This window comes from Gossypium hirsutum, chromosome A01 (assembly GCF_007990345.1).
Source record: "Gossypium hirsutum isolate 1008001.06 chromosome A01, Gossypium_hirsutum_v2.1, whole genome shotgun sequence".
Lineage (NCBI taxonomy): Eukaryota > Viridiplantae > Streptophyta > Magnoliopsida > Malvales > Malvaceae > Gossypium > Gossypium hirsutum.
In genome coordinates this window covers 19688427-19716409 of record NC_053424.1, presented here as the reverse complement: position 1 = coordinate 19716409, position 27983 = coordinate 19688427, and the positions used below count along the sequence as shown (strand labels likewise).

The window sequence follows — 27983 nt, the reverse complement described above, 5'->3', positions numbered from 1 at the left end:
TTTTAAGTGACATCTCTTGCTCAGATCTGTACATCAAATAATCATGACAATAATGGTGAGAAGCAATCGTGGTGGGTAAGGAGGAAAAAGGAGAAAGAAAATAGGGAGAAAGAAGAAGCATCACCAACGTTGTTCATTGATAGGACAATGCTCGTCGGTGGTGGTTTAACAAAAGCAGCAATGGCGTAGCGACAAGTGTTCCTAGAAGGGAGGAAATAGAAAAATAATGAATGAAAGAAAAAAAATTTAAAGAACAAAGAAATAAAAAAAGGGAGGGATTCGACCAATTTTTTAACCGTAGTATCCAAATTAACAATTTTTTTTAAATGATAAAAAAGAAGAATGAGTAAAGGCAATTTTGGGAAATAAAAAGGGTAGAAAGGTTTTTCTGACTGAAGTATTGATGTCCGAACCTTAAATCCTTGGAAAAATATCAGCGTAAGCGACAGTGTACAGATTCCTTCATTTCCTCTCCGATCTCCACAAACTACTGGCCAAACCACCAATAGCTTTAACTGCTATATCTCGCCCGACTCAGACAGAGAAATGGGGCCAACCCTGGAAGCAAAGAGTTTGAGAAAGGCGGTGGTGCCATCAACACTCCTAGAGAACCCATCTCCTGGAAACCTCCAGTCAACTCGCCTTGCCCTCCATGTGTGTGTGTCTTTTTTTTTTTTCCTTATATGCATATGTGTGTGTGTGTGTGTATGTATATATATATCTTCCTCGCATTTACATGAAATCATTCATACTTTTTATTTATTTAATGTTTTTTTTCCCAATTCTTCGTAGGTGAATGAGGATTCCTCCTCTTGCTGGGTTTACATTGCATCCGGATGCAACATCTACAGACTTCAAGTATAAATAGATCGAAACTTTTTATGTGTTTGGGTGTTTTAATGAGTTCTTACAACTCCCGCTTTTTATTTTTTATCTTTGCTTTTTTGTAATTATTAATTTAAATAGATTCCGCTGGAAGATTCTTGGCTTAGCACAGGGAAAGAAGGCCTCCTTATTCCGGAGACAAAAGAGGTGCTCATTCTATGACTTTTAACAGCACGCCATTCATAAATTTTCTCCTAAAGAAGAATATGGACTCCAAATTAACCTGCCCTTCTGTTATTCATTTATTATGTATTGATGTTGTTTTGAGCTGTGATTTTGAAGGTTATAGAATCTTTGTTACTTAAACGGTGCCCTCATCTTTCAGAAATCCAAAGTATTGTACTTACTGAAATAGAAAGTAAGTGGCATTGGCATTGATATTAGTGTATCTTTCCATTGATCATATCCTAACAGAATTCATTTCTATGGCTTATGTTATGGATAAAATTGCTAATGGTTGGTTGTAGTTCGAAGAAGATGGGATATTTCTTACTCATACTTTTTATTGACATTATCTTATTCTTTATCTTATTGCTCTAAATGATAACATATGATAGCAAGTTCCGTTATATTCATGGATGGGGAGAGATAGATAGAGATATGGTAGACCTGTGTGTGGTTGATTAGAAGCATTTGATCTTTAATACATTTTCGTTCTCAGGATACTTCTCTTCTCTTGTATCTCATTAGTATATTGGGGTTCATTTTTACATTCAAACAATTTGTCAAAATCTTGTTCTAGTGAGGTATCTTTTGGCGCTAGACATTTAGGTGCCTCTTGCAAATTAACACAAGGAAAGAAAGAACATTTATTCCCCTTTAAAATGCTTCAAGGTCTAACATCGGCTTTTAACTTGCATAGGTTTGTTTGAAGTTATAATTAAACCTGCATGAGTTTTACTTCTGTCTAGCTGTACTTTTAGCTGTTTGTAGCATTGGAGTGGTTTAATTTGTTAATGCTACTGACTTTAGAATACCAAGTAGCATTGGCTCCTATATTGCTTGCTTCTTTTGTATGTTCTCTTCTAGCTATTAACTACTTCTCACGGTAAATCATCTTTCTCTTATAAGGGACAAAATCCTATTAAGGTTTTTGGATTGGATTGACATTATGTTCCAATTTTGCTGCAACAAATTTTCCTCAAGGAACCCTGTTAAGTGACATTGATATTTTTACACTTGTTCAAAATGTTATGTCTACAGGCACTGGTTACTTAGTATTGGCAAGTGTGGATGCTTATGGTCATCTTATTGTCTCTAAACTGGATGCCAGTGGTAAAGGTACATACTCATATCACATGTTGGTTGAGTGTGGGTTTGATGAAAACGTTTCTGGTGTATTCTTCATATTTGAAACACTAGTAATCTGTGGTGCTTCTCTTTTTGAGAAGCAATTATGAGCTTTTATGTTCTTGTTTAAGTCTTTGGCTCTTTTGCATGTGGAATTTTCTGTTTGGTAGGCATGTCTATCTCAGAAGAGACAAAAAGAGTTCCATACCTTCTCCTAAGGCTTTCTTAAGTGTTTTTCATGACTTCCATACAATGATAGTTATCTTTTCTTTGATTGGATGCAAGTTCTGGTTCATCATCAAATAAGGCCAACCCGAGTAGAATTTTTTTTGCTTTCTACTATGCTGCCATGCTGTAGATGATCTGCGGTCTTGGTTTTTTTCAAAACTTGCTAATTTTAGTTAATTCCATTATCTATGCTTCTTTGTATATTACTTTTCTGCCGCCCTCTTTTGTTTGTTGATATGTTAGATTCATATGCTGTGTGGTTTTAGACAGTGAGCTGGAAATCTGGGGGGAAAAGCGTATCTAGAACATTTAAAAATTAATCTGTTTGATATAAAATATCCAAACTTCTTTGTGTTAACCCCTTAGAATAATGAGGAAACGGGGGTAAACAAACAATTAATAGTGCCTCTATCTCTGCGGCAACAACTAAATGCAACTTATTTTCTTTGTTGGTGGACTCTGCATCATGTTGTTTGCCAACTTTGCATTTTTAAGTAATTAAGGTGTCTTATCAATGTCTACTGTTGAAATTTTCAGATGCTGACAAGATTACTTATTCAGTGTTACCTCGGGATTTTGGTGTTGGAGAAGGTAGTTGGTCTGGGATGTGCTTCAGTCCAACTCAATGGTCCATGGTATGTGATCTTCCATTGTATAAATTAAACTAATAAAATTCTATAGGATAATACACTTTATGGTTTGTTAGAGTTTCTGGTCTCTTCTATAGGATGTGGTTTTTCTATACCATTTTTATTCATGTCTTAAGCGCATAGTATCTAAAGGACACTTGATTTTGCTAAATGTTTCTTATACCTAGTCAAAGCCACTATGGTTTTGAATTCTGCATTTGCAGCAATGATAAGTAGAAGTGAGATTACATTAAGGAAACTCAGCTTTAAATATATGCTATGTTCTAACATGTCGGACATGTTACTTCAACTTCTAAACATTACTGGGTCAATACTTAATGCACTTAACTATTTCTACCATAATTTTTTTTTTTGGTAAATTGAATTTTATCCTTTCCAACATAAATTAGGGCTTCACTTTGCACTAATTTCTTAATCCAGGCAGCTGTGGCACGAAGCTTCTGCAAAAGTGTTGATGTTTATGACCAGGATATCCATCTTCGGACTTTGCGTACGTGAGTGTTATCAATCTATCTTCTTACATGTGTACCAGGTCATACTTATGTCCATCCTTCGTGAGAGACTCGAGAATTTTGCATTAAAATTCTCACTAGGGTACTATCCAAATAATAGTTTCTGCTTTATGACATGGTTATTTGATTCTCAATTATGGACCTGGCTGCATATAATTTGAGTGCAGTCAACATGTCAAATAGAAAAGGCTTTGTGTGGGCATGTAAATTTCCTACTCTCTTACTTTCTTACAGCTACTTGTGAATCATTATTTGCTTAAACCTCATATCTACTTTCTTGAGCTATCATGGAGAACCAACATACATCTGCTTCTGCAGCCTACCTGATCGTCCCTTGACAACATTGCAGTTTATAGAATGTAGAAGATACAAGTTCCTAAGAACACAATAAAATATATTTAATGTTATTGACATCTGGAATTTTTTATATGGACTTTTTATATTGATTTATTGATACATTTCAGACTTTGGTATCCATCTTCGCTAAGCTTCATGCGGAATTTAGGTCATGGGAATGAGAGTTCTATATTAGCCGTAACTGAAGGCTGCCAGGTATATAATAATGCATTATATTTTATGTTTCTCAATGTGTTAAATAATCTTATGGTTCTGCTTCTTTTTCTGGTATTAACGTAGTTGTCTGTATGGGACTTGAGAATAAAAGAAAATGGTGGTTGTCTAAATCGTATTTGTGGTTCTGCTGGAGATATCTTTTATGCTGTCTGCAGTTCTTCAACTGGTAATATTGCAGTGGGTGGTGCTGATCGAACTGTGACTATCTATGATCCCCGCAGGTTGGTTACCATTATATATGTCAGTTTTAAAAAGTAAATGCACAATAACTCACACTAATTAGTTTTCCCTCAATTCAAGCGGATGATTGGTTTATTATGAACTTCTGGATGATTATATTAACTTTTCCTTAGGGTGCCTCTAGTAGACAGGATTATGCGAGAATAATCAATTAATTTTATAAAATAATGTTTTTATACACATTTATAGAGGAGGATTGAATTTGGGCGATCTATGGCATTAGATTAGACCCCTGAGAAGGGAGTTGGATTAAGTCTGGCCAGGGTGACTTGACTTGTGTTGACAGAGCCAACTTGTGAAGGTCACATGAATAGATACACAGACAATTTTCTGTGATTCTGATTTTATCTATTATGGGTTCATTTTTACCATTTCCTACATATTGTTTGCATTTTTTTTTTCAGATTTGAATCCCGTAAATTGGTAATGAAGTTATAAACAAACCCATTAAAGTGTGAGCTATATGTTAGAATTTGTCTTCTAGTAAAGGAGTAGAGATGAAATGATTTTTGATATATAATGGACAATTAAGGTTGGTGAAAAATAAAATCCATTTGTCCTGCTTCCAATTTTGCCTATATGACGAACTCATATGACAATTACTTTATCCTACTGCTAATCATGTTTATGAAATCACAGAGAAGGATATAGTCAAAATATTTAATCCAATTTATAGTCCTCCTAATGGATTTCCATGACGGGTTGATTGGCTTGTGTATGGTAGTTTAATAAAAATTTTGTGGAATGTTTCTTCACCTTGAGACACAATGAGATTATGCGGCACTAATATTGCTTCTATGTAGATGGTCAGCAATTTCAAGATGGGTGCACTGTTCAAAATATGAGGTTAGTTGTTTGACTAAATTTCCTCCTGGTTTGTCATTAATGTTTGTCAAACCTAGAGATGGAAATATGGTAACAAAAGACATTCTTATGTGCTCAACTTGACATCAAGCATATGGAAGTGAACACTTACTAGTGAAGTTCCAATGCCTTTTTTCTTTCTAGAGCGGTTCCATGTGATTTCATCATCTTGGATTTAACATTATAGCCATGTATGGGTGTTTTTTTTGTTTGTTGATACTGCAGATTACTGGACTTGCTTTCTCGTCTCTTGACCCTGATTACATCTTTGTTCAAGGGGTTGATTATGAGGTGACTGCTTTTCAACTTGCAATTTTATTTCTATGTGTAGTTGGATTCTAGCTTAGAAGAATGAGTGCTCATCTGTCTGACCTTCAGTTTCATGAGTCCCTTTACATATATGTAATATATATATATAGCTGTGTAAGTTTCTATAGCTAGCATAGTAGTTATCCGATCATGTTGAGTAGTTTACTTTGAGGTTCCATCCAGTATGACTTTTGGATAATAAGGAAGCTTTGCAGGTTTTCTGTGGGCAGTGGCAAGAAAGCAGTAAGGTATTTTCATTTAGAGGAGACTCAAATTGGCTGGGATTCAGTAAGGTATTGAGTTCGTAGTAAATTCTGGTTGAAATATCTGTTCTTTCTTAATGCTGGCACTCACAGAGAGAGTCACTTGTCTTGGTTGGCCAGCGCCGAGGTCAAATTCTGTCATGAAACTCTTGTCTTGGTAGCCTTCTAAGGCTAATCTTGTGTAGAGAGTGACAACAACGACCGTATGTGACTGGGAACAAGATCAATATAATATTCTCTTTATTTATTACTACCCATCTTCTAAGATGTGGTAACCTTGTTGGTATTAGTAGTTACTATAATTTGTGTAGTTCTTTTGGTGATATCTGTTTCATCCTTTTCAAGCCACCAAGATATCTTTCTTTAGAAATGTTAAACATGGATGTAATATCAGAAAAAAGATTAAATATATGTTGTCCTAGGTCTGCTTTCATTTAAAGTGTTGATGCTTGCATTCAGTGAACAGAAGTCATTTAACTGGTCTTTTTGTCGATTTCTGCTGCAGTGCTCTAACAGGGATATACTTGGTGGATGGTGTGATTCGGGTAGCATTTTTGTAGTTGACGTAATAGCTAAAGGATAGTAAAAAGGCCACCTTGAAGTAAGTGTTGTTAATGGATTTTCCTAGTGGCTGTTCGTCGGCCTTCTAATCCAGGAATTCACATTTCACTCCAAAACATGCTTAATCTAAGGCTTTCTCTTATCATATGTGCATGCAATCATTTCAAGCAGCCTCATTACCCCCAAGTCAAGCCCTGCTATTGAACACTCATAATTCCTTCCAAAAATTGTAGTATTTGATTATCTTGTGCCCCCCCCCCCCCCAAAAAAAAAAAACTCCTGAAAGTAGAATTGTTGGGGTTTGAAGTTGACTGTGCATGACTTTGTGCATGTCAGCCACTAGTTCATTGCATGGGATATTACATGCAACTTATGCACAGATTATTAATTTTGCCATAATACATAAGGTCGAGCTGGTATTTTACTGGTTTCATTTGTTTTTTTTTTATTGAACTTGTGCACAAATTAGTGATAATATAGTATCCATTCACCTAGAGGTGAAGCCTTCAGCTGATAATTTGGTTTATCAAGTTTGGTTAATATCCATTTATTCTGAATATTTAATGTTTTAAGTCACTATTAAGAGATGAACTTTGATGGTGGTTTATTATTATAATTATGAAAGAGACAAAATCTGGAGCCCTGAACAGAAATAGATGCATTTTTGGTTTTCTCCCAAGACAGAATATTTTCCAAGTAATCTTTAACATGACATTTCATTTCATTTTATAAAGCTTTTGTTATCATCCCTTGAGTTACTCTATGTACATTGATCTTGAGAAACAAATTAATGGAGTATTATTATTTTTATTTTTAAAAGGGTGAAAATTTGCAACACTTTTGCAGTTGGAATGGTGGTTGTAAGATTTCAAAATTTCATTCACTCTCTTTACTTGTGAATTTTTAATGGTTTCAACTTTCAAGTGAAATGACCTGGCCAGATCAGAACATCCCATCAAAACTGAGAATTTGTGGCTGGCTGAGGCCCCCTCGTGGTTTAAGAAAGTTCAAAGGTCCAGATAAGTGGCGGGAGCGGTATTCCCTCAAAAAATTCTCTCGTTTTTGAATCTTCATATATTTTGCATCTCTATATAATTTTTGGTATAATCTCATGATTTTTGATATTTTATATATACTTTTTGTATTCTCTTATAATTTTTGGTATTTGTTTATATATTTTGGTTTGATATTCTTGTATAATTTTTGTTACTTTCTCATATTTTTTTTTCGGTACTCTCATAAATTTTGGTTTGATACTCCCTCTTAACTTTTGTTATGCCATTTGATTTTTTTTTATGCTTTCAAAATTAAGTTTTGATATTAGAAATTAATTTTGGTATATAAAATATTATTTTTGCATACTAATAAATTTTGTGGGGATTTTGTTGGGACAAACCAATGGTATATTGGTAGAAAAGATATTATTTTAGTATACGAATAAATTTATTTATCTACAAGGATAAGTTAACAAATATTGTAAATTAAATAAATAAAGTAAAATTTTAAGGCAAAGCAATATTTGTTATTCCCTCGAAATTGAAAATAAAATCTAATACAATAAGTGTTGTTTTTGTTATTTTAGGATTTATTATATCAGATTTTTAAGGAAAATTTTAAGTGATAACTATGGTTGATTATATACAAAATAACTATTAATTTTCAATAATGGTAGACTTACCATTACATTTAAATAAATTACGTAGTATGCAGCAATAATATTTTCTGAATATCAAATATTAGTTTCTCCTCTTGACAAAATATATTGTACAAATTTTTTTATACAAAAAATTGATTTTCTCAAACAAAAAATTAATTTTAAAAGCATACCAAACAATCATAGGACATTTTAAAAAAATAGAGTGAGTACCAAAATCAAAATTTATTAGGGAGTAAAAAAAATTATAAGGGTATGCTAAAAAAAAATAGGGAATACAAAAAAAACGAGTGAGTATCAATAATTTTTAATATTCACTCATAATTTTTTATACATACTTATATTTTTTGGTATTTACTCGTAATTTTTGGTATGATTTCTAAATAAGGATTTGAAATTAGAAATAAAAATTTAGAGTAAAAAAAATATTTTTTAATATTAAAAAATTTCAATAAGATTTAGAGATGAAAAAAATTGATAACTTTTAGATTATTATTTTTCATACTATTATTTAGTACGAAAAAAAAATTGCATAATGATAATTTTTAAAAACTTGAAGAAATAAGTGAAACAAATTTAGGAAGAGGAATCAATTTTTGGTAGTCTCTAATAAATTTTGGTACCCTTTCATATTTTTTTTGGTATTTATTCGAAATTTTTTATATGTACTCATGTTTTTTTTTGTATTTTATCATAATTTTTTGTAGACCCTTAGAATTCTTGGTATGGTTTCCCAATGAGGATTTGGGATGAGAAATTTAAATTTGGAGTAAAAAAATTGTTTTTGAATATTAAGAAATTTCAATGAGATTTTGGAGATGAAAAAATAGGTAATTTTTAAATTATAATTTTTTCATACTAATATTTAGTATTGAAAAAAAATATTATATATAGTGGTCATTTTAAAAGGGGATAATTTCAAGATTTAGTTCTGTACTTTAATAAATTTGTCCATACCTATTATTTTAATTTGTCCAATTTGATACTTGTATTTTATTTTTGGTAACCATTTTTGTAGTTGACCATAACAATGTTTTTTTTTTGTTGACGTGGCATATCACCCAAGTAATAACTATTGATTTGGCGACATTCCATCTGACTGTTTATTGAACTTGATAGGCTAGGCAAGGCCCTTATAAGCAATTCTACTTTTTTTTTCTTTTTTCATAAAAAAATCAAATATCTATTTAAAATTACTCCAAATTTTTTTTTCCTACAACTAAATTTTTTAAAATAAATATTATTTTTCAAATATTATTTTCACATTTGAAATTATTCTTTTTTTTATAAATAATATACATTAACAAATTTCTTTAAATTTCCCTGTTAGTCTTTCATTTTTTTTTTAAATTTCCCTGTTAGTCTTTGATTTTTTTTTTGTTTTATTTTCAAATTTCTGCTTCTGTATTAATTGATTTCTATTTTCTCGTTTTTAAAAAAAAAAAACAAAATTCTAAACTAAGCTATGCAATACAAAGGGAGAAGGAGAGAATGGACTGAGAATTTGTGAGATTTTACCGATACAATTGAAAAAATTTCAAGAACATTCATTGATAACCAACAATACTTTGGTTTGAAAATGACAATCAGAAAAAAGATAGGGTCTCACTTAACCCCAAAACCAAGAAGGAAAAAACCCAAATCTGCAACAGTTTTTGATTGTTTATAAGAAACTGGATCCAAGTCTTACATTCAGTGTTCCCAAACGATCAGCTCCTAACCCCCTTGATCAACCCTTCAATCCTTCAAAATCCCAATACCCTTAAACCCCCATGGTTACAGAAAATGGTTCGGTAAAAAAATGGTGAGATGACTCAATTAGGCTATAACAGGAGACGTGTTGAGATCAGAGGCGAAGGCAGGGGGGCTGGCATGGGCACTGGCCCCCCTAAAATGTAAAATTATTTTTTAGGCCCTTAAATTTTTTAAAAATTTTAAATTAGTAAAGGTAAAATTGCACTTTGGCCCCTTTAAAATTATAAAAATTTGATTTAATCCTTTACAAATTATAAAGATGTAAACTATAAAAAGTTAAAATTTCATCCTGCCCCACTAAAAAATTTTTCTGGCTTCACCCCTATCTGAGATAGAAAAGTGGCCTTCCATGCTCTTCATTCACAGTAACATACCTCAAAAACTGTGAAATCGATGGTGTCGCCGGCTGGTTCGGCAGCTTGATCACTCTATCGGATTTCAGAGCTGGAAATGCATTAATGCAAGGAATTAAGAATGTAACACCCCTAACCCGTATCCGTTACCAGATTAAGGTTATGAGGCATTACTATATAAAACACAGTTCAGCACACTCATTCCTCACCTTTCATACACCAAGAATTAATGAACATTTAAAACTTATCAATTTCAAATATCCACAATTCACTTATTATAAATTCGAATACATGGGTCATAATTCCAATTTAGAAATAATCATACCTGACTGAACATATATTGCAAATAAGCACATTTCAAAAATTCCAACTAATTCAGTACGAACGTATATCAAAACCCAACTTATTATGTTCCATAATTACTAAATTCGAACAAAACTTGTATATATCAAAGACATGTTCACATATTTAATACTTCTAATATTCAGTTACTTATATCCATCATATTAATGCCATATTCATAATTAAAATCATATTCCATTGTATATCATTACACTTCATACTTCGAATATAGGCCAATTTCTATCTCATTAATCGTATATCAAACATATCATTTGATAACTTCTGCACAAGTTCATAATAAAACCAATTGAATCATATTACATGAATTATTATGCAATCACATATGAAACTTAAATACATTATAACATGGCCAAACATATTAATGATGCATATATATACAAGTGCACAATTCATCCTAAAAATAAAAGCTATACTTAACACTTGAACACAAATAACACTCCAGTGTGCATCTAATTCATATCTATATTAATATACCTAAACTTCATATTTTTATCCCATTAACTAACCCAAAACATACTTAATCATTACCATCATTAACCATTTGAACCCATACCAATACAATCAACCAAAACAATCATAAAACATATTCATTACTTACCACTTAGTAACCGAACCTGTTAAGTTAATATACCATCATCCATCACTCTAATTATACCACATTTCATATTTCCAAAATGAGCTAACTATTAAAACGACTACCAAAACCAAACTCATTAAACATTTTAATTAACAACATGTAAAACCAAACTTAAGCATAATAAGCAAGTCATTTTTGCATGGCTTTAAATACATACTCATTCAAAATAATTAACTCCAAGACTAGCCTATACATGCCACATAACCGAGTCTCAAAATATTATTTACTGAAATGATAACCGGATAGTGTGATGTCGTCTCCATCGACTTCCAACCCGAGCAAATCTTTGAAAATCTATAAACATAAGAAAAAGAAAACACAGAGTAAGCTTTTAAGCTTAGTAAGCTCGTATCTTAATAAACTTAACATAACAAATACTTTCATTACAATGCCGTAAACATAATATGCTATCTCACACAATCTTTCTAAATTTCATAACATGTTCTCTTATCAAATTATCATCATTCAATATTATACTTACTCACTTAACCAACTTTAACTTTCACAAACTTATTCAATTAAATTTTCATACATCAACCCATTCACACTTTCATATAGCCAAATGAACACATTATCAGAAATAACACATTTAATCATATATCTTTCTCATATGAATCTCGTATGATCATTTATAATCAAATTCACTTTTCATTCATATAGCATCTGACAAATTTCACATATGCAACTTTACAAATCTCATCTTATTCATTCATTTATGTTTCATTAGCACATAATCATATTTCATTTCCACATACATCACAATACATTCTTTGCACATATACATACCTTATTTTCAAATAGGTAATCAATTATCACTTACCTAATCGTTTTAGCTCGTTTAACGTATTCAACTACCATATCAGCAATAAATCTTTTAGGCATAAACTTATAATAATTCACTAGCATAAAGCCTACTAGGCCTAAGCCTATATCTCACACCGGCACAAGTCCTGCTAGACTCAAAGTCTGATTTTATACACCGGCAATAAGCCTGCTAGGCATAAGCCCGATTTAATTCACCAGCACAAGGCTTGCTAGGCTCAAAGCCCGAATTTCACCATTATAAAGTCGTCTCATAAATAATTCATATAATATAGCATGTATACCTGTTCACTTTGCTCGATTTAATCATTCAATCACAATTTATAATTGCCCTTTGAATCATTCGATATTTCACACACTAAGTGTCGTTCTCAATATCTCGAACACTAAGTGCCATTCTCAATATTTCGTACACTGAGTGCCATATTTGATTGCCCCGCACACTAAGTGCCACATTTAGTCGATATGTCTTAAACATTAAAATATTCATGTATATACAATTTATGCGATATTAAAGTATTAGAAGCATAAATTTAACAATGCTTATTGCATATGAACTTACCTGGCTAAATTGTAGAGATACCAAAGTTCAGGGGCATTTTGGTAATTTTCTTATTTTCCTCGATTTTCCACCCGATCTTGATCTAAATTAATAATTTCATTCAGTATATTAATTTAGACAGTAAAACACTTCATTTCATACAATTTGGTCATTTTTTCATTTTTACAAAATTGCCCCCTAAAGTTTTACTTTTATTCATTTTAGTCCCTGAGCTCAAAACATGCAAATTAACCATTTTTAACCATAATTAAGCTTAGCTGAATGTTCATGGTATTAAAACAGTCCATAATTCACTTTATGGCAAAATTACAATTTTACCCCTAATATTTCAACTTCTTTACAATTTAGTCCCTATATCATAAAATGCAAATTCATGAAATTGAGTAAAATTATACTATAGCCAAATATCACTAGTGTCTCTAGCAGCCCACACATTTCATTTATTTCACATTTTAACCACAAAGTTTTCACATTTATCAATTTAGCCCTTAATTGTCAATTTCACAAAAATTCACTTAACAAAAAGTGTTTAACTATCAACAAGGACTCATATTCTTCCATTAAACTTCAAAGCCCTATTATACTCATAAATGGAAAATATCAAACTATTCAATGGTTTTGCAAAATAGCTCCCTCATTAGATAGATTAAGCAACAACGATCCCGAAAATATAAAAATGATTAAAAATGGGACTAGAAATGCCTACCATGCATTAGCCGAAAGTTGGAAGCTTCTTCCATGGCTTCTCAAGCCTTCATATTCGGCTGGTAAAAAGAGAATGAAAAAGATCACACCTTGATTCTTTTATTTTATTCATTTTATTATTATTTTTAACCAATTTACAATATTAACCTTTATACACTTTATTTATTACACCAAATGCCAAGCCATCATATCCCACTATCTCTTTAATGGGCTAATTACCGAATAAGGATTTCCACTTTAAAGTTCTATAGCTATTTGATACCTTTAGCTTATAGAACACAACTTTTGCACTTTACTTGATTTAGTCTTTTTTGCTTAATTAACTATTGAAACGATAAAATTTTTCAACAAAACTTTAATACGTCTTATTGCCACTTCGTAAATATTTATAAAAATATTTACAACTTGGTTTATAGAAACAAGGTCCCGATACCTCATTTTCTAAACCCACTTGACCTTAGGGTCATACCACTTGAACTTAATAAATCACTTATAAAACAAAAATCACAATATAAAAAATATTTTTAAAATCACAATTAACTCGTAAATATTAAATATAATATTTACAAACCTACTCATCGAATTTGGTGGCCCTGAAACCACTGTTCTGATTAACCCTAAAAATGGGTTGTTACAAAGAAACCAAAGAAGAAAAATGTGAATGAGTTGGAAGTGGACTAGAGACTCTTTTAGGTGGAGCTTGAGTGCCCATCTGTGTTTCAAAGTTGAGCAACTACAAGTTCAAGAAACATTTAATGCATTTCACCGTTTTTTTGTGTAGAATTTAAGGAAATGATGGGCTATTTTCGAGGCTGCACTAGGCTTAAAAAAGTCAAACCAAGAAATTGAATGGCTATGGCTAGGGTTTAAGAATGAAAAAGTTGGAGAAAAATGAAGATACGGAGAAGAAAAGGAAAAAGAAAAAAAGTAATCTTTGAAAAAGAAAAGAAAATGAAATTGTTTATTTAATATTTTTAAGCTAAAAAAGGGGGGGAAAGTTCAACACAAGCTTATACCCTTTTATACTAGCTTTATAATTAAGAAAAACACATTTAATGGATCTTAATTCCAATTTTTCATTATCAACATAAGCATACGCAACACATCCAAATATCTTTAAATTAGAATAATCAGCAAGATTACAAAACCGTACCTTTTGTGGAGTCTTTTTCTTAATGACAATGGATGGAGATCGGTTGATCAAAAAATATGCAATAGAGGTTGCTTCGACCCAAAATGACTTCAGTAAGTTAGCATTAGACAACTTACATCAAACTTTCTCCATAACTGTTCATTCGTTCTGCAACACCGTTTTGTTGTGGAGTATGACGAACTGTTAAGTGTCTCACGATCCTTTCTGACTTGCATAGTTCATTAAACTTATCAGAACAAAACTTTAAGCCATTGTCTATGTGGAGATGTTTTATTTGTTTTCCCGTATTTTTTTCAATCGTAGTTTTCCAAGATTTAAATGCAAAAAACACATCGCTTTTCTGCTTCAGGAAGAACACCCAAAATTTTTCTGGAAAAATCATCAATAAAAGTTAGCATATAATTAGCTGCACCTCTTGAAGACACTCTAGATGGACCCCACAGATCAGAATGAATATACTCCAATGTTCCCTTCGAATTATGGATTCCTCTGGTGAATCGAACTCTTTATTACTTCCCAAAAACGTAGTACTCATAAAATTTCAGTTTGCAAATTCCTTACCCATCAAGAAGTCCTCTTTTGCTCAATTCTTGCTTCCTAAAAACGTAGTGCTCATAGAACTTCAGTTTGCAAATTCCTTACCCCTCTTTTGCTCAATTCTGTCATGCCATTCTCACTCATATGCCCTAGGCGCATATGCTAAAGTTTAGTAATATCATCATCTGACAAGGAAGAGGAAGCGACAGCTACATCGCCAGTAACAATAGAACCCGGCAAAATATATAACTTGTCAATCTTTCTCTACCCTTTCATCACAATGACGGAACTTTTGGAAATCTTCAAAACCCCACTTTCAGCTGTGTATTTGTAACCTTTTGAATCAAAAGTACTCAACGAAATTAAAATTCTCTTCAATTTTAGAACATGTCGCACGTCACTAAGTGTTCTGACAACTCCATCAAACATCTTAACTTTAATCGTTCCAACACCTGTAATTTTACACGAAGCATTATTTCCCATCAAAACAACACCTTTAGACACTATTTCGTAAAGTTGTAAACCAATCCGGATTGAGACTCATGTGAAAGGTGCAGCCCGAATCAAGGATCAACTTCTCACTCACTTTAGAATTGTCGATAGAAGCGACTAGAAGTTCACCATCACTGTAGTCTTCTACAACATCAGCTTTATCGGATTTTTTTGGTTGTTTTCCCTTTTGATTCGCAGCCTGCCTTTTGATCTTGTCCTGCAGCTTATAGCACTCAAATTTAATGTACCCTTTTTTTCTTGCAGAAGTTACAAGTTTTGCCTCTGTTTGAAGACTTCGATCTACCTTTAAATTTACCGTGAGGATTTCGTTCCTATGTCCTTCCACGATTATCATCAGTATTCCGATCTTGTCTCCCACAAACAATGAGACTTTCTCTCTAAGAGTCAGGTTTAACCATAAGATGCTTCATCTTATCATACGAGGTCAAAGAATTATAAACCTCATCAATTGTGAGAGACTCGCGGCTATATAAAATTGTGTCTCTGAAGGTTGAATAAGACAGGAGCAACGAACAAAGTCAAATCAACCCTAGATATTCCTTATCATACTGAACCTTCATGGCTTCCAAGTTTGAGAGAATTTCTTTAAACACTGTTAAGTGTTCATGCACAAATGCACCTTCCTCCAAACGATGAGCATAAAGACGTTGCTTCATATGCAGCTTGTTGGTTAGAGTTTTCGACATACATATTTGTTCAAGCCTCTTCCATAATGCAGCGGCGATCTTCTCGTTCATCATATCCTGTAAAATTTCGTTAGACAAATGCAGATGTAATTGTGTTAACACCTTTCGATCTTTATACTTCTTCTCTTCATTAGTTAATGTCGAAGGTATCTATCTATCCCTAACAGGGCATCCTCTAGATCCATCTGTGCAAGAACTGTCTGCATCTTAATCTGCCACAACTCGAGTCTGATGTTGCAATCCAACAACAGAATTTTATACTTCAAAGACGTTATTACCGTGATTAAGATGAATAACCCGGAAGCTCGGATACCAATTTATGAAAAATAGAACGTCGATAATGACAATGTATCACAAAGAAAAAAGAAAGAAAAATAAAGAATACAAATTTTTACATGGAAACTCTTTCGGGAAAAAAACCACGGCAGAGGAGAAGAAAATTTACTATGTCGAATTTGAATAATTACAAGAAGAGTAAATTATGTCTATTTATAGGTTTGTAAAATCATATTCTAATAGGAGTTTAGTAAGATTGAAACACCTTATTCTAATCAATATCAAATAGATAGAGTTTAATAAGGTTTAAAAAATCTTATTCTAAAATAAAATAAAAAAGTGTAATCCTATATGGATTTTACTTTTATTTTATTTTACTATTGTATTTGATTTAAATAAGGATTTGGGTCACTCAATTCTAACATGCACAAATCCCTGTCTGCCCACCACAATTTTACTGGTTCTTTTCTTTTTTTTTTCTCTTTCAATTTTTTTTTTTACTTTTCTCATGTTGGATACCTTGGTTTTAAATTCAATAATAATCTATGGCTGGTTTGTTGTTTTGGTTTCAAGTGTAAGGTTGGGAAACCTAATTGTGATCCAATATCAGCCTCTGTTGGGCACAAGATCACTGCTAGACAGCGATGGAGTCCAATCGCATTGCAACTTTAAATTCTTGAGAATATATATGAGCAAGGAACTAGAACACCAAGCAAGCAAAAAATCAAAGATATAGCATCTGAACTAGCATAATATGGTCAAATCTTTGAAACAAATGTATATAACTGGTTTTAGAATAGGCGTGCCCGATCAAAAAGAAAGCTTCAAGCCTCTACAAGTTCAGTCAATGCAAAATTAGAAACAGATGCTAGCACAAAAAAGAAAATGACCAAACCAGTAGGTCCGGACTTCATTGACAACATTTCACAAGGAGTTGAAAGCTTCTATTTTGAAGGTTCTAATACAGGTACTAAAGTGAAACTTTTGGTATTCAATTTTCCTTCTTTTTTTTTTTACAAAACCCTTTTTTTTTTTTTTGCAGGGATTGAACAATTGTTTGGTAAGGTGGAATCATTACGAGACTATGATGCTTACAATAATCTAGCTGAACAATTTGGGTTATTAGGATGATGTAACACCCCAAACCCGTATCCATTACTGGAACAGGGTTACGGAGTATTACCGAAACTTTAAGAACATTTTCAGATAATTCATAATAGTTACTATTCATTTCTCGAGATTTATTCATAACGTCCCTTAAATGGACCCTCGAGGCCCAATATGAGCATTGGAATCGAATCAGGACTTAATCTGAAACTCTAAGAATTTTTCATAAAATATCAAAATTTTTTCAAGGTGCAGGGCTTACACGCTCGTGTGGTTCAAGGGACACGCCCGTGTTATGGGCTGTGTTCGAAATCAAATAGCTCTCTGACTTGTGCCACATGACCGGCTACACGCCCGTGTGCTAGGCCATGTGGTTAATTAATTTCTTCAAAATTAGGCGCAGGTTTCATACGGCCAAGAAACACGCCTGTGTTCTAGGCCGTGTCGCACGCACGGCTGAGACATACACCCGCGTGCTCTATTCTGAGCATTCTGTTTCTCAAATTTAAGGTACAAGGGACACACGACCTAATCACATGCCCGTATACCAGCCTGTGTGTCACACATGATCATGACATAGTCCTGTTTGTCTACCCGTGTGGACAAAATAAAACCATTTTCTAGCTTTATTTCTCACTTAAACTTTGCCGATGACCTATACCAAACTTTCATTCATATACCAACCAATTCAATCATCATAACTAAGTTAATTTTATTCATCTAACATGATATATTATTATATGTATTCATGATTTTAATCTTACCTTTTATAAGCATACTAGTTTACCCTTTTTCAATCAATCAACAATAAACACTTATGTTATCACCATAAAATAAACTTAGTATATATATACAAATACCAAAACATAATCATCACTAGCCATTCCAATGGCTATATTACATTAACCATTTATATTTATATACCAATATGTCCAATTTATCCTATACATGCAATTATAACCATAATTGATTTACCATATGTACTGCAATGGGCTGATGGATAGTGTGAGTGATCTCCGCCAAGCTTTTGATCCAACGAGCTTTCGATTTACTATAAAACAGGGAAATAAAACTAAGTAAGCATAAAATGCTTAGTAAGTTTGTATAACATGGTACTTAACTTACCATTCATTTTATTTTGAGGTAACTATGTAAGGCATATTCAATAAATTTGACCTCAAGCCCTACACATATCCTCATTGCCCTTGTTAGTCATATATTCCATAATAACATCAAAACATATATGGGCTCAACAATGATCAAGTTTCCAGGCACGTATGCTTTCCACAACATGTATTCATTTAACATGTATAAAACATCTCTTTATATTACAAGTAAAATTTCATAATAGTTCATCTCGAGTTCAGATTATTCCATGTCAAAACTTTACTCATATAATTTAAAATATCAAGGTCACGATTAGTACACTTAAGGTGTACAAATCTATAATCAATGATGAACATTCTCATCAAGTAATTTCCATGTACAAATATCATCATCTCATATTTCCATATATAAATTATTATGTAACGTTATTTTCATGTATTTCAGACAGATAAGTACAATAACTCATTTCTTATTCATATCTTCTCATGTCAGGATTTTCCCGTTGAATTTATCCGAAATGTCGATGGATATATAGGTAGTACATTCAAGATGTACGAATCAAGATCCGTCAATTCATATTCAATGGTACTCATAAGGTACTATTTTAGATAGTACGCTCTCGAGCCACATATATATAAACAACAGGATAACTAGTCCAGGCTAAATCCTGTCTACAATATATACTCAATAGAGCTTAGTCAAGATTACTAGTCCAGGTTAAATCCTTTTTATGACATATGCTCTAAAGAGCTTGATCTGGATTACCCGTCAGGGCTAAATCCAATCCATAACATATGCTCGAGAGGACTTATAACAAGATTACCAATCCAGGCTAAATTCTTTCTGTGATGAGGTCAATAGGATTACTTGTTCGACTAAATCCCGTCAGCAACAAATGCAGGACCTCTTTCATTTTAGGAAATCACATATCCATCGATTTTTCATTTATTCAAAAAGAATTTGACATTTATCAGACAATTTTCAGGTATGTAATTATTTCATACATTCATTATATTCACAATACTCAAATAAACACAATTCACATTCAATTTAAGCATAAAAAGGTAACATTTTTACCATTTATCATTTTTCGGGCATTATCATCAATCGGGCTTTGTCAGATATATTTTCAATGTCATATATATAATATTTATACAATTCACAAACACAACATTTAATTCAAGCATACAAATATACACAAATTTAATTACACGAACTTACCTCGACAAATGTTCGTATACGTAAAATCTACTAATCCAACATTTTCCTCTTTTCCTCGTTCTAGCTCCGAATTTGGTCTATCCGGATCTATACAAGTAAATTTAACATAAATTTAATGTAATTCATACTCAATTTAGTCCAATTTACCTTTAAGGCAAAATTACCATTTTGCCCTAAACTTTTAATTAATGATTATTTCGTCCCTATGCTCGGAAAAAAAGAAATTTATACAATTTACTCTCTATTCCAAGCCTGAGCAAAATTTCACTATAAAATTTACAACACATTTATTCTATAAAATTCAGAATTTTTTCTTCAAATTTCACAACTTTACATTTTAGTCCCTAAATCATGTTTTCATCAAAAATCGCTTTGTAAAAGTTGTTTATCTATCAACAATCTTTCATTTTCTACCATAAATTTCAAATTTTCAGCATATGCATCCATGACATAATTTCCATACTTTGATAACTTCTCAAATTGATCCCCAAATAGATAGATTAAGCTATACTGGTTTCAAAAATATAAAAATTACTAAAAACAGGACAAGAAAACTTACCCAATTTGACCAAGAAAGCTTGCTTTCTCTTTCCTAGGGTTTCCATGGAATATTTTGGGAAGAAAATGCTATAAAATGATTTCTATTTCTTTTTAATTATTTATCATCTTTTAATTATTTTGATTTCCAATTTAGTCCTTACCCTTTTTTAAATTTTTCATGGATGAGTCACCAAAAATATCTACATACTTTTCTTTAATGGTCTAATTTGTAACGACCCAAATTTTACGGTTATCGAAAAGGTTTATTTTTGGGTCTCCGTTTCTCAAAAATGGATTCGTAAATATTTATTAAAAATATTTACGAAGTTAATTGAGTGATTAATTAGAGTTTATTAAGGTGAATTAGCTTAAATTGAGGCTAAATAGGTATAAGGATTAAATTGAATAAAATGTGAAAGTTAAATTATAGATTAAAAGAAAATATAAAGGACCAAAATGGCAATTATGCCATTTGTCCTAATTTAGGCGGAAAAAGATGGAAAAGTCTAAGATTTTTTTACAATAATTAATTTATTATTATGGTTATATTATTTAATTGATATTAAATTATTACATTATTAAATAAATTAAAATAGTGACAAATGTGTTGGTAATAAAAATATACATGTGTAATAAATATTATACATATATTTGTAATACATGTATTTAAGCAAATATTCTTATATTAAAATTATTATTGTATATTAATTAAATAAAGTAAATAAATAAATGAATTAAAGAAAGACAAATGTGTGATGATGATTTTATACAAGTGTATTAATAAAAAAACATACATTTGTAATACTTGTATTTAATTATTAAATAGATAATTATTAAGTAAAAGATATTTATTAATTAAATAATTATATTATAAGATTTTTATGTAATAAATAAATTAAATTATGACAAATGTATGGTTATAAATGGATACATATGTGCTAATAATATACACATGTATAAATAATAAATAAGTATTACTAATTTAAGTATAAATAATATATATAATAGTTTAATGAAAATAAAAGAAAGAAAAATAAGGAAAGAAACAGAATAGAAGAAACGAAAAGTAGGGGAAGGCAAGAAAGAAAGGAGAAAGAAAAGAAAAAGGGAGAATTAGGGTTTGAAGGTTTGGAAGTTTAATAGGTAAGTCAATTTAGCCTTTTTTTTTACTTAATTTTGATGTTTTATAAGCTTTGGAATAAGGTTTTGATGAAATTAAGTTGATATTTTGAAAGTTATTAGATTTCTAAATATGTTTCATGTTGAATAAAATGATGAATTAGGGATTAGATTGATAGAAATTCAAGTTAGAAGTGAAATAAGGATTGAATTGTAAAGTAATTCATAAGTTTTATGATTTGGGTACTAATTGAAAGAAATTCAAAATTAGGGATTTATGAGAAATTAGAGAGTTGAAATTTGATTTTAAGTGATAGTTGAGTGAAAAATAGAGAATAAATTGTAAAGAAAACAAGTTAGTTTGAATTGGGATTAAATTAGAAGTTATGTAAATAATGAGTTGAAATTGGAATAAATAAAATGAAATTGTATATTGATGAATTTTTAATTATTTTAATTTTCGTAGCTAACATTGTGCTAGAAATCTCGGCTAAGCAAGAAAAAGGCAAAGTCAACGAGGGTTAGCCCGAGAATTACGGTTTGTATTTCTACAATCCGAACTTAATATTTAATTATTGAATTTATTACTTAATATGTATAGAAAGTGCTTTGAGATGAATATTTGAATTAGAATAGATATCGGTTAGAATTGAAAAGTGAAATTATTTATTTATTGTTGAATTTTGATTGAATATTATGATAGTAATTGAGGTGAGAATTATTGTGTTATATAATTGAAATGGATTGATTAGGTATGTGTTAAATTTATTGAATTTATATGGATATATGTGATTATTGTGAAAATTGAATATTTGTTATTGAAAAGTGAAATGAATTATATCGAATTATGGATATATATATGATTGTTGAAATGTGTAATGATTGGAAACTGAAAAATGAATTAGAAACCCTATTAACAGTATCAAGCTAAGTCAGTTATAGTTGGCATGCCATAGGATTGGAAGTGCTCAGGGATATTCCGACTTCGTGTCGATGAGACACTATAAGTGTCACCTTACTGTTACTGTTCCGGATTCGTTTCGGAGAGGTACTTTGTACCTTACTGTTATTGTTACTGTTCCGGATTTGTTCCGATGAGGTACTCTATGTACCGCTATTGTTACTGTTACTGTTACCGTTACACTGTATGCTATCCCAGTGTGTGGGTTGGATCCGTGTATCCGTCCGAGTCCGAGTCATGTTAATAGGGGTAAATAAAGGTACTGAATAATTGACTGCTACTGAATAACTGACTGTTACTGGATAACTGACTGCTACTGTGTAAAAGATTGTTACTAAATAATTTATCGTTACTGAATAACTGACTGTTAAAGAGTGACTGAATATTATTGAACAACTAATTGTTATTGAATGATTGAATGTTACTGAATGAAACTGAAAAATTGATCGATACTAAAAATTATTTACTGATATTGAATAGTGAACAGAAGTATAAGTGAGACATATGAATGGAAAATATTATTATTTAAATGATTGTGAATTTATTTGAAAAGCTAATTGGGTTAATAGATAATAAAAATTGAATGAGTTGTAAAGAAATTATCCCTGAAATGAATAAATGAAAATTTATGATCATTAAATGATATTAAGTGTATGTTTTACTATTTAATGTTTGAATTATAGAAATATCACTGAGTTCATACTCAGCGCACGGTTTATTTCCGTGCGCAGGTTAAGTTAAAGCTAGAACGTGGAATCAACATCTCAGGCTGATGCCGAATTCAATGAGGTAAAGCGTGTTAATAGTTGGTAATGGCATGTACCTAGGATATTTTATGTGTGTGTATTTTGAATTGTCAATTGTATGTATTGATGAAATATTTAGAATTAGGTTTGGTAATGGTATATAATAGGATTTGGCTTAATTGGTATAAATTTGAATTATTTGATAATTTGTGATAAGTGTAAATAATTATTTTAATTAATGACCGTAAATGAATTGTACTAATTGGTAATGCCCCGTAATCCTATTCTAGGGACGGATAAGGGTTAGGGGGTGTTACATAATTACTATATAAGGACCTCAAGTTTTGAATTCCATAGCTATTTAATCCTTCTAGCTACTAGAATTCAACTTTTGCATTTTATGCGATTTGGTCCTCCCCATAATTAAGCACATTATCGGTAAAATTTTCTTATCAAAATTTTCACATGACATTTCTAACATAATACGGACCATGTAATAAAATTAAAATAAATTTTATTTCCAGCTCGGATTTGTGGTCTCGAAATCACTGTTCCGATTTCACTGAAATTGGGCTATTACAGATTATATCTCTATAAGAATTGATTTAGCAAGGATAACATTAATAATTTTTTTTTATAATTGAAAATTGAATTGAGCTATTTCTTAAAAAAAAGTATTATTTAATTAATAGGTTGGAATTTAAGTTTCATAACAAGTTAGTATTAGTTAAGTTTGTAATCAATTATTGATATTGTTTATAAATTATGTACCCCATCACAACATAATATTAATTAAATTTCACTTTTGATAAAGAAATGACAAAGATATTTCCTTTTGATTTATTGTTTAATTAAACAATGCTATAATAATTAATTATCCTCCCAACGCAAGCGAATGTTCACCTTTGTTTGAATTTTCTGTCAATTAAAGCCAAAAAAAAAGTGGACTTTATTTTGTGGTGCTATAGCAAGTAACTTAAATTTATTAATTTTTTTATAATGTTAATTATATAATTTTAAAAAAAAATACTTATAATTGGATATATATTGAATAATTTACACAATTAATTTTTTTTTATAAATCTATTTACAAATTTTAATAAAATTCCCTAGAGCTGCAAGTTTTTCTTAAAGGAGTTTTCTACAATTTTCCTTTTTGAGTGCTAACATTGGGATCACATTATGGTTTTTGTTACAATTCACTTTGAATACGGAGGTTTTTTTGAAAAGGTAAAATTATGTTATTGTGTGAGGCAATTTTTTTTCCTTTTTATAAAAACAATGAGAATTTGATTAACGCCATTCTTTAGTGTAGTTGGAAGTAGTTGCCTTAACTACCAATTCGGATTTTAGAAGCAAAAGGTAATGTTATGTGCGTAAGGCAATTGTAGTGAGTAGTTTCTTTGCTACGTCCTGTATCCATTTCTAACTTTACTATTTTACCACTTACAATATTTTATGTATTTTTATATTTTAATATATAGATTTAAAAGCATGATTTGACCTTTAAAATATATTATTTTTTCATTTTGATATTTAAATTTTATTTTAACTCACATTGGTAATTAAAATTACATTTCGTTAATCGATCCAATCTAAATCGCTTGATATATTCTTTATTTAGAATGCACCATGCGACACTTTCAACTAATTAAAATATGATAGGTGATGTCCATACATATGAAATTATATATAAATAAATTCTTGAAATTTAAAAAAAAATTTAAGAATATATCAAAATTCAAAAATAATTTGTAAAGAATATAAACAAGAATATTGCATTTGACTCCAACCGGTTGTTAACCAATGTTAATTGGTTGTTGACCATTATTGACTAGTATTGATCAATCACTAACTAGTGTTGATCAATCGTTAATCGATCATTGACTGGTGTTGATCAGTTGTTGTCGATGTTCACCAATGAATGATTAAATATTACTTTGATATTTTATAAATTTTCTTAATAATTTAAGAAATTTTTTTAACATTAAATTTTTAAAAAAATTAAATTTGATTTGTTGAAATATATTTTTTGAAAGTTAAATTTGATTTGTTGGTCGATGTGTCTTTTAGGACAAATTTGAAAGCTTTTTATACTCTTGCCTCTTTACAACCTTTTTCTTTGGAGAATCTAATCCCTTACATTATTAAAAGGATTTTTTCATTTGCAACCTCAAATTTATTATTACATTTGCAAAGAATATATTCTTTGATTACAAAACTTTTAGTAACAATCAATCATGTTCGTCCGCATTTGGCGGGGAATCACTCATATTCATCTTCGATTGCTTTTGGCAGAGAATCACTCATGTTCATCCCTATCTTCTTTTTCCAGGGAATCATTCTTGTTTACCTCTGTTTGTTTTTATTTTTTTCTAGTTTTGGTGATTGTTACTGTGGTGGTGTCATTTGCGAGGTCTAACGTTTTAATCGAAAATGTCGAGGATTTCGCATCCTCTAAGTCAGAATCCATGGAGTTCATGAGCATCTCAACCTTAAGTTTTTTGTATTCCTTCTTGGTTTTGGCCTGAGCCAACATTGTGTTGGCAATTGATTTGACTTGAAGAAACTTTGTCGTAGTTTGATCTAAAGCAGCGAACTTGCATAATATTGGGTTTTTGTTCAAAAAATCATTTAAATACTTGGAATCATATTTGTCATTATTAAATTTGTCCCACCATTCCGTTCTGAATTTTCGAACTAACAATGGAACTCTCATATATGGATCCTATTCATAAGAATAATCCTAGGAAATAATCCAAGAAATACACAATTTTGAGAAGAAATGAATTGTTCAGTTGATGTGTTTTTGGTTCGGTTTTGGCTAGAATTTTTCAAAGAACTTGGGCTATAAAATTTGAATTTTTGTTGGTAGGATTTCAAAATAAAATGGTTCATACCAGTTCCACCATTCTTGAAATCATTTTGGGAATTTGAATTGGGTGTTATATTTGAAATATATGAGCTAAGAATGTCTCATGTGTTGATTGTTAATAAAAAAAATGTAATGTACCAGGCTGTTTGATAATCCCAATATGTAAAATATGGGTGTGACCGCGTGCACAGAAAACAAACAATTTTATAAAATAATTTAAAAGTTTGGTTTTAACTGCAAATGTGCAGTGTCAGTTGTAATAGTTGTAGTGTCAGTAGAACACTAGAGCATTCCAAGGATCAAACTTAAGGGATTGTCGGTAAATGTATTTATCAGATTAATTACAAATTAAACAATTACTAATCTAATCAAATTAGAAATTATTATTCCAAATTCCAAATAAATTGTTTATAAATTATATTTAAACTATCAATTAAACTAACTAATCTAATTTTCTTCCCTATTACTTCAGACAATATAAATGATAAAACAATGGTTAGTTGATTTCTTCCCTATTGCTTTAGACAATGTAAATGATAAAATAATGGTCGATTGATTTGTTAATTGCTAACTAAGCCAATAAACCTATACCAATTATATTGTTTGTCACTTCTAGCTAAGAATCTCCTCTTGATCTCATATTTGACTAAAAGATACCACCTAGGTTCTCCTCTCGGACTCACCTAGCATATAAATCTCCTCTTGATCTCACTATTCGACACAATTATACCAAACTATCTAATGATAAACTCTCCTCTCGATCTTGTTTATCTAAATTTTCCACTAGAGACGTCAATTCTAGTAATTAAGCATTTCGATATAATTGAACAATCAATTAATCAAGTATAAACATGAGCTTAAGATAACAAATAACCAACCATCAAACAATTTAGACCATAATGAAACTTAAATTCCAAACAATCATTTTATTAAACACATAATAGACATAAAATAAAAAGTAAAGAGTTTGAAAAAATGCTCATTTAATTGATTGGAATCCGAAGAAGCCTAAAAGTTTGATTCTCTCCCTTTTACATAGTCTTTAACAAGAAGAAATAAATAAAACAAAAAAAAAACTATTCTAAAAAGAAAAGAGAAAACCTAATCTAGAAAAAGTGAAAAGAAAAGAAAAGAAAAACCTAACATAAAATATGAAAACCTAAGGAGAGTGTTCAGCCACCAGAAATCTGAAAACAAAGGCTTATAAAGTTGTGTTTATAGCCTACAACGATTAATATAATATTGACCAATATGCCTTTAAATGAAAAATAGACTTACGCTTGTTTGGACATAAAATTATCCTTGTAGTTTTTTCACTTGTCAAACAACAGTATCGCGATACCCATAACAATTTTGAGATTGAGAGTTTTTGGGGTCTCGGTATCGCGATACCCATGGTCTTTGAATTATAAAAGATATTTTTAAAATTTAAACTTAATTATAAAAATATATAAAATATAAACTAAAAATATTTGATAAATGTTTTATTAGTTTTTGAATAGTACTAAAACAGACTTTTTGGGTGGGGCAAGCTAAAAACGGGCATGGTTTTGAATTTTTTGGAACCAAGCTTTAGCTCGACCCATGGACACCTCTAGTAATGATACACATTGTGCACAACTCCCTCTAATCATAGGTTTTGATTTTATCAGGTGTTTATAACTACGTAGAGGTTATGATATTTAGTAATTACTAGTTTGTTTATTCATTATAAAATTCAGAACTTAGTGCATTGCAAAAATTATGTTGTGGTTATGATATTGAATAATATTTCACAAAAATGAGCAATATAAAATAAGTTCATAAAGCAAAGTAATACTTTGCAAAAAGTGAACAATATAAAATAAATTCATAAAACAATGTAATTTATACATGTAAAAGAAGTAATGCATCAAGTACGCACCCAGGTTAACTAT

General features: G+C 30.8%; 1 protein-coding gene across 5 annotated transcripts; it reads left to right on the top strand.

The window, feature by feature from the left end:
• On the top strand, window positions 1-7675 carry LOC107945244 (uncharacterized). 5 transcript variants are annotated; one of them, XM_041116024.1, is made up of 14 exons: window positions 1-654; window positions 793-858; window positions 967-1032; window positions 1168-1243; window positions 2089-2166; window positions 2941-3038; window positions 3474-3547; window positions 4030-4117; window positions 4202-4359; window positions 5182-5224; window positions 5468-5533; window positions 5767-5844; window positions 6320-6415; window positions 7300-7675. In XM_041116024.1, exons 1-13 carry the CDS (start codon window positions 547-549, stop codon window positions 6395-6397), a joined length of 1077 nt encoding a protein of 358 aa, XP_040971958.1. In that variant the 5' UTR covers window positions 1-546; the 3' UTR covers window positions 6398-6415; window positions 7300-7675. The 5 variants fall into 5 exon arrangements, with proteins under 5 accessions (XP_040971958.1, XP_016734662.1, XP_016734660.1 ...); XM_016879173.2 differs by having other exon boundaries at window positions 7317-7604; XM_016879171.2 differs by lacking the exon at window positions 7300-7675 and adding an exon at window positions 7222-7249.
• The last annotated feature ends 20308 nt before the right edge of the window (window positions 7676-27983 follow it).

Excerpts from the sequence above, each read along its gene's own strand:
- LOC107945244 (XM_041116024.1), top strand. The coding sequence starts at position 547 with ATGGGGCCAACCCTGGAAGCAAAGAGTTTGAGAAAGGCGGTGGTGCCA. Across the intron at positions 1,244-2,088 it reads TGTACTTACTGAAATAGAAA|GCACTGGTTACTTAGTATTG; the intron begins GTAAGTGGCATT and ends TTATGTCTACAG. Across the intron at positions 4,360-5,181 it reads ACTATCTATGATCCCCGCAG|ATGGTCAGCAATTTCAAGAT; the intron begins GTTGGTTACCAT and ends GCTTCTATGTAG.